The sequence below is a fragment of the Gymnoscopelus braueri genome (genome assembly GCF_963280865.1).
Source record: "Gymnoscopelus braueri genome assembly, chromosome: 13".
NCBI classification, from domain to species: domain Eukaryota; kingdom Metazoa; phylum Chordata; class Actinopteri; order Myctophiformes; family Myctophidae; genus Gymnoscopelus; species Gymnoscopelus braueri.
In genome coordinates, this window is record NC_137615.1 from 20,577,377 (window position 1) to 20,595,001 (window position 17,625).

General features: G+C 41.8%; 1 protein-coding gene across 5 annotated transcripts in view; it reads left to right on the forward strand.

Annotated features, from left to right (window-relative positions):
- The first annotated feature begins 2,822 nt into the window (after positions 1 to 2,822).
- The window catches only part of gpatch8 (G patch domain containing 8), a 30,990-nt gene continuing 16,187 nt past the window's right edge, over positions 2,823 to 17,625 (forward strand). For 2 of the 5 annotated variants that reach the window (XM_080446190.1, XM_080446188.1), the window contains exons 1-2: positions 13,087 to 16,262; positions 16,492 to 16,564. Coding sequence is in view for 3 of the 5 variants with exons in the window: in XM_080446188.1 (XP_080302314.1) it covers positions 16,558 to 16,564 (7 nt within the window). In the remaining 2 variants the exon portion in view is untranslated. Of the gene's footprint in view, positions 2,952 to 8,303; positions 8,382 to 13,086; positions 16,565 to 17,625 lie in introns of those variants that run through there. The other 3 variants (XM_080446186.1, XM_080446187.1, XM_080446189.1) reach the window with 3 other exon arrangements.

Sequence of the window (17,625 nt, forward strand, 5' to 3'; positions counted from 1 at the left end):
GCCACCATTACAAATTTTTAATTAGTGTAACGACTACTGAACGACCCACTAAATTGTTCATTCCATTCTGCAAATGTAGTAGGCTACATAGCATGAACTTCAACATAAGGTTGCCATTATTTAATGTCATTCTTTTGTTTATGTTCCTAATCCTGTATAATATACAGGATATACTAACATTATCTACATTGTTGATCACACACACACACACACACACACACACACACACACACACACACACACACACACGCACATACACACACACACACACACACACACACACGCACACGCACGCACGCACACGCACACAACACAGACACACACACACACACACACACACACACACACACACACACACACACACACACACACACACACACACACACACACACACACACACATGGGTGCCGCTCACTTTTGTGAGGTAGTTAGTCAGATACTCAGATATAGGGTATATTGAGGGCATTGAGGGCATTGAGGGGAGAGCAGCCCCTTTGACTATCTTGAAAGCCATCCCATGTTTTATTGCTTAACCCTGTCTTCTAACCTGAGCCATCCTAGGCTAGCAAAATATGTTGGAAATAGGTGGGTCATGGGCCCCAGGCCGAGAAGTAGTCGAATCAGTTTGTTTTGGGAGGTCTGACCGTCTGAAGCTTAGTCTTTAGTGACATTGAGATGAGGTGCAAGCAAGTCAAAGTAGCATGAGTCCTAAGAGCACTTTGGTTGACAAAAGAGGAAATTCTGCCCAATAATCTTGTTCTTTGATTTACTTTTTTGATCACCTTTGATGCCATGCTTCCATCTGAAAGAAATAATTTCTCTCCAATACAACAAGAATAGGAAATGCAATAATTTGGATAAAAGATCTGACAGATTGATAATGAAGGGTCTGTCTGTTTGATATCAAGTCTCAAGTGGGAGTAATCTAAATGGTGCTTCTGGCCAGGAAAGCCTTCAGAACATAATCATGTAAATAGTAGAAATGTGACCAAAAATTTAGTATGGCTCTGTTCTTCTCCTTTCTGATTAAAGCAGAAAGCCATATCTGTACAGTAAACGGTGTAGGCTACAAAGTACAACAGACATTTGACAGCTTGACAAAAAGCAGGTCTCCTTTGCTGTAACGGTTATTACAGCCCAGCCCCGCCCCACCCCACACAACCCACTCCCACTCTGGCTGGGATGTAAAATTCGATGCTCATTTTAGAGCCGGATCTTTTGTAGTAATTTATTTAGGAATAGTTGAATTACATAATTCACTTGCTTGGTGCACAGTCTGCACACAGTGCAGAGACATGCAGACCGATGAATTTAGAAATGGAACCATCTGTTGATCTATCCTTTTATTATGTTTTATGTTTTACAAAATACAAACACTTTTTGGACTTACACTTAAAACTCAAGTGTATTTGTGTAAAATGTGGTGTATGACTAGGCTGCAACAGTGTTCTACTGTGTCTGTGGTTCAAAGTCAACATTACATTTTTGGACTAATTCTTAAGTAATTCTTAATTCTTTCACATCACATCACATTTTATTTTTGGTAAAACCTTATTAAATGAGCTAAAATAAATAATAAAGCATGAAACATAATGTAATCACGATGTTGATATCAGCACTGTGAGATAGGCTACATTTATAATTTGACTAATAATGTAGGCTTCTGCTTCTCCCAACAAACAATGTAAAAGCTGCAGTTGCAAAAACGTAACTTGACATTATTTGCTATTTCTTAATTTACACGCTATTTGCATATTTGCAACTCAGGAGGAGCTCATTTAACTAATATCTTCAGATTAGTTCAAAGGCGACGAATCGTTCTGCCTAATTTATGGCTCCGTGGTACGAAGGTGTCGCGTGCTCAAAATAGCAGATCTCCAAGCTCACAGCGCGGAGTGAAAGCGACATACTGTGAACTTGTAGATCTACGATTTATATTTCATCGCCGCACATCAGTAGCAGCAGCAGTCAGAATCCGTTGGGGACAGTGTTGCCATGTCCGCTTATTGTTTCTAAAGTGTAGTTGCTTATTTGGGCTTGTTTCCTATTGATGTTGAAACCAGTGGTTCTTAAAACATTTTCATGGCAAGGACCCCCCCCCCCCCCAGATGAATTGAATAGTGTAGCGACCCCGCAAACTTAACTTGCTCCTCCAAAGGATACAGCTCTCTTGGCGTTGCTTGCTTGTTACCTGCCGGGTCTGCCGAGCTGTCAACCGGTGGTTCGATTCCAGCTCGGTGCGCGAAACGTTACAAATTATGTTTTTGTCCGCAGACCCCCCCGGCCCCCATCTGAAAATATTTTGTGCCAGGGACCCCCGTACCTAGCCTGGTAAATCCCCTCCCTCCGGAAATCTCATTTGCATTTGATTTCAGGGAGGTCTGGGATTGCGAAGGGAGTAGAGATGGCCGAACACTGCGTGTCCGAACCAATCAGCGGCTGCTAGGGGCGGGATCATCCAATCACCTGCCTAGTAGCTTGAAAAAAAGAAAAACTGTCTGTCATCGATTCTGCGCCCGGAGTCTCAGATGCAAGTACGCTGTGAAACAAAATGTGTGTCGCAAGCTTTCTTCCATTTGACGGTGTCAGGTTACCCCGTACCCGATTTGAGTTAAAATGTTTCAAAAACATTCCAAACAACTAGATTTTTTTCCTTTTTGTAAAAATAGCAGACCTACAAGCTAACAACAGCTTGTTGTAGGTCTAGGTCGGCTAGCCTAGTAGTCGCTTCTTTTGGGCTTGTTTTCATTAACGCATCACCAGACTTTCCCGTTTTCATAGACCTGTTTGCTTGTTTCTTTCCCAAAACCTGGCAACACTGGGCAGAATCCGTTGGGGGTGATGTTCATGTAGATCCGTAGCACGCAGAGCCAGAGACGACAGACAGAAGCTGCTGCGTTCAGAAAATGGCTGACCGGTTTTCTAGGTTCAACGAAGAGCGTGATTTCCAGGTAACGTTTTTCGAGGCGTATTTTCCATGTTCCTCGAGGCACGGGTGCAAAAACAGCGCTGTGAAGGAATATCTTAAAACGGGAGAGGGATTTAATTTAGCTGCGCACAACAACAATGCAGCTCACTAGCTAGCACTGCAAGCTAACGAGGCTAGTAGTGCACTAGACTGCGGCTCTTCTCAACTTCCCCTAATTCTCAAGAAGAATGGCTTTAAATGACGCAAACATTATGTCAGCCCGAACGCTGCCTACTGTTATTCAACACCATACGGGTTTGCTTGACCTTTGCCGTAGCTTTTCCTAGGTTTTGTACTAACACATCTAAACATAACTAGGTCGTTAGTGACCTTGGGAACATTTTGGTTGTTTATGGGCATTAGCTTAGCTGACGATGAGTTAGCTGCTAGCTAGCTGTTTGGGTTCACGATGGCTCTATTGTGACTGATCATCATTGTCAGTGGTGGTGGTGCTAGCATTGATCTGTAATGTTATTTGCCACGATCAGTGAGGATGCAGTGTAAACTGTAAAGAGTTCTAATGAAATGTGTTAAATTATGATTTATGAGGTGGCATCACTTTCCCCCAGCACTCAAATGAGCTCACTGTTTTGAGTTTTGGCCGTGATGTGATTATCATGTCTGTTAGTGCACTGCAGCATCCATGCTTTCTGTTGGGTTGTTTTTTGTTTTTGAAGTATTGCTGCTGCAATTCCATGGGAGTCAACCCCCTGAAGAAATATACACAGTCAAATATTCTGTTAATTTAACTCTGAGAATTTACAAATGTATTTGTACACAGAGTTGCAAATGGATAAATCAACACTGAAGTTTTGACTATAGGCCACATTATACAGCTAGGTAGATGGTCGCAGATTGTCCAAATCGTGTCTTTTCTCTCGCGAGAGTTAAGTATCAAGTTCTTCGCTATTTATATGTACATATAAATACGTACGTTTTCGCAGAGCTATCACTCTATTTTTATGACAGGACATCCATTAAGCTAAGTCTTTACACATTACCTAGCCTTTAGCCCATTACGACCAGATCATGTAAAACGCTGGAGTACAGAGGGAGGTTATTTTGAGTCTTTGCAGATGTCCTCTCAACCAGCAATAACTAGGCCTGTACCACAACACTGGATATGCATGGTAAAACCACAAAAAGCTTAAATGAGTGGATTAAAGCGGCTAATTTCCCCCTGACTGAGCAATTTGCTAACTGGTAGCAATTTATAGTTGTTAAGCAGCATAAGACATCGTGTGTGTAAACTCTAAACCTAGCTGAGCATTACATACAGTACATTAGATAGGCGATATTAGACATTTCCATCAGTTGTGACTTGTGACAAATTATTCAATAGTCTCATTTATTTTATAATACTGCTGAGCTAATATTGTTGGTGGTTTGCGAGTTAAAAATATAATTCATTTATAGGGTTGTTTTAATGGTGCAACGTTTCGTTTTTTTGGGGGGTCACGGTTCAATACTTTTTTGTTAAGGAAAAAGAACCAAACAACACTTCGGTTTGTAGTGTGTACCAATACGAACATGTGTACTGTTTCACCATTAGCACTATGTTCGTGTTAGCTCCTCCAGTTGTTCTTTTGGGTGCACATTTATGAGTCTACATAATGCTGAGGACAGCATATTTCTTGTCATTCATACCCCCATTATAGAATATTGAGCATATGGCAGGGTTTATGAACAAGAACAATGAATGCCCTGGTCACTGTGTTTGTCAAGCACAGTCAGCATTTGATGAGTCGTTTTAGAAGTTTGGCTTATTAGGGATCATAACTTGTAGTCTTTGATTTCATTGAGAGTGATCATGAAGCCAGCCAGGGATCATAAGTTGTAGTCATTGATATAATTGAGAGTGGTCATGAAGCCAGCCTCCTGTACTTTATAATATTGTCCACAGAGCTTAAAGATGATTTCTTATGCCACCGCTTGATTTTTTTTCGGCTAAAGTTGTATTTTTCTCATGAAGCTGTCATAACTCTTTTAGTGGTGATTCAACTTAGCCAAGCCATAGTCAGATTGTAGAAAAGCAATCATTAAGTTGGGATGTGGTGAGTTATGAGAAGCTTAAAGCTGTACAGACATCTGTTTTTGAGATGGATGAATAGTGACCGACCCCTTCCATTACTGTAGGGGTGTTGATCCAAAATGGGACCTTGGCCTTTGAGTGTTTTCTCTGTGCACGGTGAATTGTTTTGTGGTGTGAATGAGTGTGTTGAGGACAGCCCCAGCTCAGCACAGTAGTGCTCTGTGTGGGAGATCTTCTCTGGAGGCACTCAGATGCTCAGTATTCAGAGTGGTTCCCTACTCAGTTAAATGTACTGGAGCCCGCTGCCAAGCAACACTGCAAAGAGAATACCAGGCCCACATATTAACTGTAGCTACAACACTACCACTCCAACAGTCTCGTCCAGCCTTTTGACTTTCAATGTTTTCAGACAGTTCTTGCATATTTGTCAGATCTTCAGATTATGTAGAATTGACATCCTGTTCTGAAAGAGAGCCAACAGGCTGCAGCAGTTGCCATTGGCAATTTCCATAATTTTCTGTTATGTGGCCTTGCACAAAGTAAAGCATCCACTTAAATGTTGCTTGGCAAATGAAAATTCACTATTACCCCCTGTTACTGTAATACATTTCAGTGAACCGCCTCAAGATAATTTCAATTTGGCCACTAGGTTATACTGTGTTAGGAGAGAGATTGAAAGGGCCACTGGTAGCGAAAACATGAGGTCATTGTAGTGGGCGAGGGCTTATGCTGATGGCACATTAAGCAGTCTGAGCAGAGAGTCAGCAGTAGGAGGAGAGAGGAGAGAGCCATCGATTTGTTCATAAATAACTGCTGCACTCCCCCACAACACCCCCATAACCTCTCCTCAGGATCCTCTGCATCCCTCATTCTGTTGCAGGTTTCTGCTCTATCAGAATGTATCACTGTCAAAGTGGGATCACATCACACCCCATTTGTAGGCTGTTCTGTTGCAGCTGGTTCTTATCAGCGTGAAGCCAGATTGGACAAAAGGCTGTAGTTGCCTGAAACGCAGTCCTTGTTTGCATTATCTTTACATAGAGGCGTGTACTTCCGCAGTCGCTAAGGAAAATGTTGGCTGGGGTTACTTCAATCTAGGGAGGCCCACATAGGAAAGTTGAGTTAACAGGCATCCTGTGCCACACGTCAAGCTGAGAGAAAGTTGAATGATTCTTATAGGCTAAGTTCATTTGTCTCAATAAGAAACCATTTGGTGTTTGTTCTCAGGGACTGTTGAATAATGGGCACAGGTGATCTTTTTTCCTGGAGTCCATTGGTTGGCTGTTTGCTCAGTTACTCAGAGATATGGCCGTCATTTCACATATGCCCGGCTGCCACGCAGAGGAAACTGTCTGTCCCTACTCCCTAGATATCGTCAGCTGGTATTTTGGATATCGTGATATGGCAATGGTGGCATATGTACTGTCTTATCCTGGTTTTAATCACTTATGCCCTAATTTATACTTTAAAAAATGTTGGAAAATATCTGATCTTCAAGCTCACAAGGCTCCCTAGGCCTGTGTATGTTTACAACGGTTGTTAGTTTATACTCCGAGACAGATTAGTGTGGTCGACATTGCTTATCTTGTGTCATGTCCAGCGCAGCAACTTGCATGTAAATGGGTGTTTTGTTTAGCTTTTACTCTGCCCTAAAAATAAAATTGGATTACAAATAATGTGGTATAGTCTTGTGCTGGCTCACTATAGGCCTTTATTACAATTTAATGGCCAATGGCTTTGTATGTTGAACAGAACATTGTAGAAACTGCTAATTTCTCCTCCTGACTTTCAAATCAGGAATGCTCTCTTGCTGTGTGTCACACAATCTTGAAATCTTAACAGGATATTCCTGTATATAGAGCCTAGGAGACAAGGAGACATGCAGAATTTAGGTAAACAAATATAAGAAAAGAGGTTTTCTTCCAAAATATTTGGTGAAAATAGCAGATCTACAACTCACAATGCGTACAATTGCTATTTTTGGTGAAGCATATTTAGTGTAGAGTGAAAACTGGCTATTTTTGGTGAAATATATTTAGTGTAGATTGAAAACCAAAGGGGACCTAGTGGATAGAGTCCCGGACTTTAAACAAGCTGTAAACTGACAAATTTACTGACTAAAACAAAAATATAAACTAATGGTAAATATCTATCTTTAATTAGGCCTCACTACAGCTCAGTTACTCATGTCCAACTAACATATTACCTTATGGCATATTGACATTTTCTCATTAATTCAGGCTATTACAATAACTCAAATATATTGCAATTTTAAGTAAATATAATATATATATATATATATATATATATATATATATATATATATATATATATATATATATATATATATTTAATTAACATTAAATATGAAAGAGATGATACACCAAAATGGTCTAAATACAGATACAGTGCTGTAGTCTTGTTGGTGTCAGCTCTCAGGTGCTTTCAGCAACCTTTTTCACACCTTCCAACCGACTGATCTTCCGACTTCATTCGACTGCCAGTCTGTAGTTATCTGTAGTAGTCTGTTTGGTGGAGAGCTACCCTAACAGCACAGATGCATGCAGGCTGAGAAAGGTGATAAAAAAAACACTTAGCAAAGGATTGTGGAATTGAAGAGGGCAGAGCAGGCGCAGAGAGCGTCATGTTGATCTCCTCAACTTAATGCAAATGAGATATTTTTTTTGCTGAGTGGTGGCCATTTAGATTGTTGGATGTGATGGGGTGGCAACCATGTAGCAACCGTTTTGTCAAGACGCATGACACCACTTGAGTTTGACAGAAAGGAGATGAAGATTATGGATATTATTCACAGATGATAAATGGCAGCTGAAAGTCACTTACTGTATGTTTCTGTGTGCTAGCATTAATTAAGTAGCCTAAACTGTATAGGAGTTGTCCAGGCTTATATGAAATATGGCCACAATTATTACCTTCAGCTGCCACCTGGTACACATCTGGCAAAATGTTCCAATCTTACGTTTTGTTTGACAAGCTGTTTATAGTTTTTAAATCCACCAGAAGCACTAATAATTTCTCTGAATTGGTACAGAGGAAAACAAAATAAAGCACGGTGAAAGGTGGGATTGCTTGTTCTAGGGGATAGCTACACATTTAAACGCTGCCTGCATTTTGGTGACATGCCAACCAGCGGCAAATAGTTGGCAGCAAAGGCCATGTCCTCTGTTTACATGTATTTAAAGGCTATGTTGCAAGTGCTCTTGTCTGTACACACCCTTAATCCATGGATTGGCAGAGCATTACTACTGTATCCAATTCTGTGTCCTATTGTGTCACTTTCAGGGTGGGAATCACTTTGATGCGTATGAAGAAGGCCAGTTGGAGCTGGAGCAGGCGTCACTGGACAAGCCCATAGAATCGGTAAGGCTGCATCCATCAACCCGCACTATTGGACCAGCTGTGAGAGTGGATGATTGGTCCAGGGAGGAATAAGAGCCACGCCCCTTTTTTTTCTTCCATTGATTCTGCCCAGTTAGAATGCATCCAGTGGTTCCTTGAACACACTGCCACCTAACCAATAGAGTCACCTGTCTTATGTTCATTAATACCCTGTATAGTGCTCCCCAACCCCATCCTAAGTCCTCTGCCTATTCCATTTACTTTGTGACAGTCAGATTACGATGTATTTTCTAGATGTCTCTTCTGTTTGAACTAAAGCTAGATAAACTTTTTTTTTAACAATATCAGTCTCCCATTAGTCAATTATGTCATCCAAACACTAGTTGAAAAAAAGATGACGTGGAGTGGATAAAGCACTGTCCCTAATGGTTTGGTCTAAATACTGTCAGTGTTTATCCATTGAAAAATGTAATAATTCTGATTATTACATTACATGGCCCAGGACCCATTAGGCTCGCTGTACTGAATGCTCTAAATTAATATAAATTATGTTGACCAGTGCAATCAATGTAGTCGAGCCTGTTTGTCCTACTCATTGGTGGGAAGGCAGTCCTGGTGGCCAATGGAATCATGGCAGACATCACACACACACATAGAGTTAAATTGTTTTATTAGCCTACTGCTGATCTACCATTGAACTAATCTAATTAGATACAGGCGTTCATTGAGAGAGGTGTGTTCAAAAATATAATCCGATTTTAATGCCCTACAAGGACAAACAAGATTAACATGTTGCAAAGATAATTGGGGGCTTTAAAGTTGCCATAATGTAGCTGGCCATTATGTGTCTGATTGTTTTGCTGTAATTGGTTTGATTTGAAAAAATGGCCTGTCAGTGCTTAATCCACTCCATTTAGTGAGCGAGCGCGAGAGTGCGTTAGATGATGTGAATGGCTAGATTTGTGTTTTGAGTGAGTGTGTGTAGTTTAGAACTTATTTGTCTTAGTCTGTAGTGTTTTTGTCTGTAGGACAGTTATCTTATTGTACACAACTTGGGGTGTTCGACATTTCTCTCCTGCAGCGAATTGGCCCCTATTAGCTAAGCAGCAATGACCCGGTTTGTATTTGCACGCTCTGCTTTCCTACTCCTATCTTTAGGGTCCTTGTAACGCTTCTCTTACTGTCTCTTACTCTCCTTCTCCCTCCCTTTCTTTATTTCACGCCTATCACTCTTTATATCTCTACTGTCTCTCTGTCTTGCTCTCTCTTTCTGTCTGTTTCTGTCACGCTCCCTCCCTCCCTACTACACAGTGATTCGGTGTACAGTACCCTCTGTCATTCTGTGCTGGCATGGTGCTTGTGCAACTGGGACTGCATTTTTCGCTGAAGAGGCACATAGATAATAGCGCAGGCAGCTCTTTTCATTCTCTCTCTCCTCCCTCCTACTCTGTCTCTCTGAAGCATCATGGTAAGCAGGCCCAAGCTCCACTTTCCATCTCCACAGTGCCAGTTTTCCTCTCCTCTACCTTGCAGAAGTGCTTTGTAACCCAGTCAGATAGGAGAAGCAAATATAAATCAAAGTATTTTCTTCTGTAGTCTCGCCACTAAGCAGATGAAACTGCGCTACTTCAATTGTATGTAAACCTACATGGCTGTGGTGCTCAATCATAGATAACTTGGCCAAAGCGGCCAGAAGTGGGCTAGACCAAGAATCACATTTATTAGACTGCAGCTTTAATAATGATTTAACAAAGACTGGGTCGAGTTGAATACCAATAGAGTGAGTGGAGCTTTAAATATGGATGGAATACACAGTCACAGGGTAAGTGACCCACTGTTTATGGGAGGTGGAGAGGAGGTGGCCTGCTTACCTGGCTTGAGTGTCTCTTTTGCTCCTGCGCTATTGTTTATGGAGGGGCACTGAGGGCTGAGCTGCTGCAGCACACAGCCTCTGACACAGAACTATTATACCAAAAGGGCACGTCACTCAGTCAACCTGAGAAGCACATCACACAGCTTACTTAAGCATGATTTATACTTTAGCAATGGTGTGTGTGCGCGTGCATCGCTCTACAAAAATAATGTATTTTGTGTTGACATGTTGCGTGGCACGTCAACACTTTTTTTCCATTGGAAATACGATATTTTTGTCGAGAGACATGTTGCACAACACTTCAACACCGAAGCATTAATCAGGCTTTAGAAAATCCACGCACACCCCCAACACAAGGCAGGGGACTTAACTGGTGATTTATGCTAGTAAATGTAAAATATCACCCAACTATTACATTTTACTTGCAGATTTTTAGAATAGAGCTTCCAAACTGTCTAAATAATTAACAGTAACATAGTGGTAACTGGTGGCTGTTTCTTGCCCTTTATCAAAATCGTCTTTTCATTATGATCTCCAGATGGGTCACTGCATGTCAGATTGATTGATATATATTATCACACACACACACACACACACACACACACACACACACACACACACACACACACACACACACACACACACACACACACACGCACATGTATACAGAGTGTGCTCAGGTACAGTAGCCTACTCCGGCCCACCTCAGTGGCATAGATGTGAAGCGACGGGTGAGTGTCAGTCATCATTGAGTGTCAACATCATGGAGCTGATAATGAGTGCATCAGCCCAGCTCCTCGGAGCCCCTCCCCTGCCAATTATTGTGTGTGATCTGTAGGCAGCTAGAGGTCTGTGGTATTTTATTGGGATCTTTATTCTCTTTCTGTCCAACCCTTTGGCCTTCTGCCCTCTCTGTCTAACATTGTTTTTGCATAATTGCATGTTTTAACTGGGTAGCATTCAGTGCTATTACTTGTCACACTGTCCTAATCCCCCCCCCTCCCCCTTTCCAACCCTCACCCCACACCCACCCCCACCTACCCCTCCGATATGCAGCGGGGCAACCTCAGATCCGCAGATGCGTATATCAGTAATCTAAGAAACACATGTAGGCTGGGTCACTGTCGTACATGGAAGCTTAACTTCTTGACAAACATCCATGCATCAACACACATCACACATCAACACCCTTAGTCTCTCTGGTTCATTACATCGGGTAGGACCCAGGGACATTAGGTGTTGGAGAGAGTATTGCAGCTGTCTTGACTTAACCTTGGAACAGTTGGCTCCATTACAAAGTGTGGTTCTCACTCTGGACAGAATCCCTTTAACATATAGGAGAGAATGTGTGGTAGAGTTCGGTGAACTGGAGCTTTATTGTGGTGTGTTTTCTCTCAGTACCACCTTGAATTTGGTTACTAAGTTGACGTAATCCATGAGAGAATCCCTCAGGGTCGATTTAAATATGCTCATGCTCCGTGATTATTAGTGTACAGTGCTATATTTGAACAAGTGTTACGTATTATTAGGCGCTTCCTGTTTCTGAAGATTGGCTCTAGAAGCACTGAGACAGTTGTTTCCATTTAGTCACACCTATCTGAGACTCGGCAGGAATGTACAGAGCACCAAACACAAAGAAACTGAAGGGAGGGTTTATTGGGAGCAGATCCCGAACAGATCCCAGTTTACCACTGGCACCTGCAAAAAGACATTCCATATTATGATCAGAAAGGGTGACGTCTGATTGTGAGGCCGTTCGCCCCAAATGGTCAGATACCCGCCTTTGCGTCACTTAATTATTTTCCTCAAAATGTGTTGCTGCTCATTCCTTCAGGGAAAATTATGTCACATATGAGCCAAGACAAATTCGCTTTAGTTTCATTGTTTAACTGGATTGGTTAACCATATGGTATATTACAGTATGTGTGTTATCCCAATTTTCATGCCCTCAGGCTCATTCTGATTGAAGAATAAGGCTGGGAAGGAATCGGAACATAATCTAAACCAGAGTGACATCCCACACACACACGCATCAGGACTCATTAATACTCTGAGGTCACTAGTCGGGTTCCCCTGCATATCTCTGCCTTTACCCACATATTACACCTGATTTATACTTGGTTGCGTGCAGGTGTCACGCACGGAAAATAGCCAATCTATAAGCTTGTAGATCGTCTATTTCCGCTGCACAACACCCACGTGCAACTAAGTATAACTCAGGCTTTTATTTCCCCTCTTCCCCATGCACTGTGCCAGTGACAGCACAATGCACTCTCCCCTCTTACAACCACCCCCCACGTGTGGCTTTCCTTCTTTCGTTTGGATAACATTTTCATTTATTCTTTATTTCTTATATATTAACAGTCAATTGGTGGATTTATTGTCATGCCTACCAATTTTGTTTTCTGTTTGTATACAGTATTATGTTTGTTCAAAGGCAGAGAATTTTTTTTGCATTAAAGAAATAGAAAAGCTAGAAGAATTGCAGTTGAAAGCGTTTGGCCGGTTTCTTACGTTGTGTCACATGTGACTATTCTTTTGACAGCCCAGTATTTTAAAAGCCAGGTTCGTATGGAAATGCCTTCCCTTCCACTTGCACTGCTGTTGGACTCGCCGTCGTTGCTTTCATCCGTCTGTCTGTCTGTTTATTTTATTTTTTTTATCTTTTCAGTGCATTCAATCTGTTGTTCAGCACGCAGCCCACCTCATCTCTGCCCTTTTCACATTGCTCAGCCCATTTTATGATCTAATCTATGTAACGGTGTCAGCAGTTGCCACTGGTGCGTCATCCAACCTGCCCCACCTGTTTATTAATTTCTGTATATATACACACAAGTGATTTAAACCCTGAGGGGGAAAAATACCTATAGTTGTGTTGCAAGTACTACCCTTAATTCCTGGTAGGATATTATCTGTCTGAGCTTGCCAAATAGAACATGTTATTGGGTTATTCTTTGGCCACATGATTCTGACTGAGACATTGCACAACAATGTTGAATCTGCTGTCACAGTGTGTAGGATTGCTGTGGGTCATAGAAAGAGCTATATGGTTTTTATTTAATGCTGCTGGTTTAGGGCACGTATTGATTTTCCTCCTGTCTGCCAAACCCCACATATCAGCTTGCCGTCCAGACCAATAAAAATGTCTGCGTGTGTAGGCTGCTGTTGCACCAGTGCTGCAGTAAAGCACACAGAAGCATGCCCACCGTCAGAGGAGGGTGGAGCTCACTGCAGCAAAATCTTCAGTGTAGCTTGGCAGAACAGAATCATGGGTCATGTGTAAATGCACTGTAAGAGCTTAGCAGCTATAGACGAAAACCTGATTATATACTATGTTACACACAGGTGTCGTCCACCAAAAATAGCAGATACGCAAGCTCTTCAACATTCACGCTGCAACGCTTTGTGAGCTTGTAGATTAGCTATTTTCGGTTAGCGACACCCACTGACGACTAATCTAATTCAGGCTTTACAGTTAACTTTTACCTTCATAATGTCCAGCAGCTACCAGGCGAAAACACAGAGGTAACATTCAGTGCTATACACTACACTATATTGCCCTAGTTATGTGTCTACACAAGCTGGCTTTCTCCAGACTTGTTTTCTCCACAATGAGGCCCAGCCGAGATTCCTCTCTTATCTCATCCCAGAGCGGAAGGGATCTGACAGCCAGCCACACAGGGCAGCTCCAGCTTGTAATATCCATTCCCATGCTTGGCTGTGTTTGCTTATGACATTTGAAGGAAAAAACCTACACGCCATCAAACAGGAAGTGGCGCAGTTCAGTCTGTCCCAGCGGCACGATTAGACAAACATTATGGGCTGTTATCAGCACATTCGCTTGATCTGCTTTGTTTTATTTAACGCTGAAACACCAAATAGGTTTTGTGCAGGGAGGGAAAAACAATTTGGTAACAAATCCCTTAGAGGGTTTGGGCTGGGGCAGGAGGGGTTGGATCTAATTTGTACCCCAATTAAGGTCTATATGGGCGGAGATGAAGCATGTGCTGTGTGTATGACCACCATCCCCTTCACGTGCACTAACCCATAATGGCCCACCTCACTTCCACTGCCATAGAACGCCATCTATCTACAATCCATTTCTCAGCCTGCTCTATCCTACCCTGTTTCCTTGCCCTCTCTGTCAACACACACCTCTTGAACCCTGTTAAACCATCACCACTCTGTGCTTGAGCCCACCTCAGACTAACAGTTGGAGTTCTCTTGTCTCCCACAACCCCGCCCACCTCTCTCTGTATGTGTACCCACCATTCAACAAGTGCACTACTAACACCGACGTCTCCTTTTTGTTAAAACTCTTTAACAAAAAGCTGCATGCTGTTTTTCTGTTTGATAATTTTGTTTTTTTGAACCCCTCCACCACCTTTTTTTTGTTTGTGAACCTCTATGTCCACTCTCTCTTTGTGATTATAAATATCCTTTCTGTTCTGGTTTGTATGTTTTTTTTAAAAAAAAAATTGGTAGATTGCAACACTCTGGTGAATGTTAGACACGCCTGGAATAGTTATAATCACAACAGAAAAACACTGCTTAAGAAATCTCATTGTTAATTTGTGCTTGAAGATGTAGTGTGTGTAGTGGTGGGACGGTCTTGCATTTCACTTAATGTTTTTTGTTTTATTATTGCTGACCCATACGAGTGCTATAACAGTTTCAGTCATACACATTAGCCCCCTGCAATGTGCTAGGTATTGCTATTGTGTATGTTCTTAAGCACCTTTCTAGCGACTCTGGTCCATTAGGCCTGATTTATACTTTGTCGTATGATGGTGTTGCTCGGCCGAAAACGGGCGATGTACAAGCTTTGAGCTTTTAGATCTGCTATTTTAGTGTATAAATTAAGCATTATCCATTACCTTTTTCACCCAACTTAATCGTTTTTCTTAATGTACATCGTAGATGCTCCATTCAAACTGTATATCCATTCAGACAATTAATCAATGCAAAAGCCGGAAAACGCACTTCGTAAGTGGATAGGCCCTTTTTCACAGCACACTTCACAATCAAAGCTCTCACTGGTCTCACTGAACTTCGCAAATATGCCTCCAAAAATGGTTGTGTAGCAACAGTAAGCACTTTTTGGGTATCCAAACACTACCATGCTGCTAAGCGGCCCATCTACTTCATACAAAGTGCACTATACTCTGTATATGAACACGATAAGTCTAAAGTGAGCAACATATTGCAGATCAAGTGGTGGCCACTAATGGTTTCCAAACAGAAACCGCCATGTCGTTGAGACCAGACCATCGATAGAAGACCAGAGATGCTACGGGTGTCCAAGAGCATTCACAATGGGAAACTAGTGTATTTAAGGGGCTACATGAACACGGTCTCCCTCTCTCTTGTCTACATGCACACACTTGCATCCCCTCAAACGTGAACATTTTCTCAATCCCGGGCCTTGTAATGGTAATCCAAGGCCCTCCTCTTTTTACGTCTTTCTCTCCGTTCCTCGCTGTTTTTGTTTCTTCTGTTTTTTTGTGACGGCTGCATACATGTCATGGTGCTCCCCTATGTCATGGTTATGGAATCACGGCAAGCTTGGAGTTTTCTGGTCCTCAGTTCTGTTTTCTGCAAGATTTCCATACCCGTTCTGTGTCATTTTATTTGTGTGTACCAAGATCTGGCTCTGTAGTGTTTTCATATATGTATGCGTGTGATACATATATATATTATATATATTTTATTTATTTATATCGTCCTCTCCTTTCTCCTCCTCTTACTGCTCAGTCTGTGACTTGTGTACATTTTGTTAGCCAACAGGGAGTAGAAAATGCACATGTCCCAAACAGGTATTTAGCTTACTGTGGTAAGGTATGCCGCTCTTCCATCCCTGCCAACACACGGTCGCTAGTTTACAGGCTACACACAGCCTCGTGTATTCATTCACACTAGCAGAGAGAGAACACATCCCTCCTCTCAGCCTCCCACCCTCCACTCCCCTCATCTCCTCCTCCTCACCACCTTTTTGTGCTGGAAGACACTGATGTTACACAATGCTGTAGGTGATTATTATGGATGACAAAATGATACTGATGGTGACGGTGGTGGTGGTGGGTGTACGGATGATGATAATGTGGTATGTGTGTTTTGTTTTGTTTATTAATTTATTTTTGTTATCTTTTCTCCTTTTGTGTTGCTTTTCTGTTTGTTTTTTGGACCCGTGTCTGCGGGAAAAGCTCCTCTTATTATTGGAATATTTTTGGTCTTTCTCTCCTCTCCTCTGTCTGCTAGGATAACATCGGGCACCGGCTGCTTCAGAAACATGGCTGGAAGTTGGGGCAAGGCCTGGGCAAAACCATGCAGGGTAAGGAATTCACCCTCCACAGCCACACGCACAATACACAATGTACTCTATGCTGTAACTAGGTCTCTACTTTCTGTCACTCCCCTTCACACTGTTATGTTTCTCTTTTTCTACTCATATTTTTTCAACAAACTTCCTTTTTTGTTATATATATTTTTAATTTTATTCTGTATCTCCCATGTCCTTTTTTTCTAACCTATTCTTTTTGTGTCTGTCACTGGGGAAAAAAAAATATTTTTTCTTTCTAAAAGAGAAAGCATCATAGCTGTTCCTGTTGCTCTTGTGCTGCTTTTCCCTGGAACTTGTCGGGCAAGAAAAATGTTCTTAGGTTATTTTTGGAAATTGAGGTGAATAGTGTTTTATTATTAACTGCGTCATTGCTGTTCCTTTCCTGTGATGCATTTAGCCCGTAGAATGCCTGGTTCAACTGGGTCAGACTTGATTTTTTTATATAATTGTTTTACTCTCTCTGTGTGTGTGCGTGTGTGTGTGTGTGTGTTATGGTTGGAGAGACCATACATAGTGATACTAGTCTTTAAAAGGACCAACACTTGCCCTACTGCTGAATCACATAACTTCACACCATGGTAAAGAAGGCCCTGTGATACAGACACAAAATAAACAGGCCTCCAGTCCTCCCAACATCTAATGCTTTGGAAGTGGCTAAAAATAGACGTGGCCTCTTTTAACAGCAATGAGGTCTACAGTACACTACATGGAAAAATCATTGATTCTGTATACGATGAATCGTACATAATTAAATACACATGTGTATTAATTTCAAGACTACAGTCTACAGCTGCTACTGATGACTGGAAGGGGATAACGGCAACAGAATATTTACACCACAACAGCACAGTCTTTCCCCCAGGCATTTGGCTAACTAGAAGGTGATGATGGATTTTTGCATCTTAGCCGACCATCTGCGTCTTGATATTACAAGCTAGTTCCGTTCCATACAATATCAGCTCAGCACATATTCAGCAGTCTACATGGAACAGAGCTCTTAAGCCCAGTCCAGACCAAAGATTTGCAATGCAAAGACTTGCAACTTGCAACCA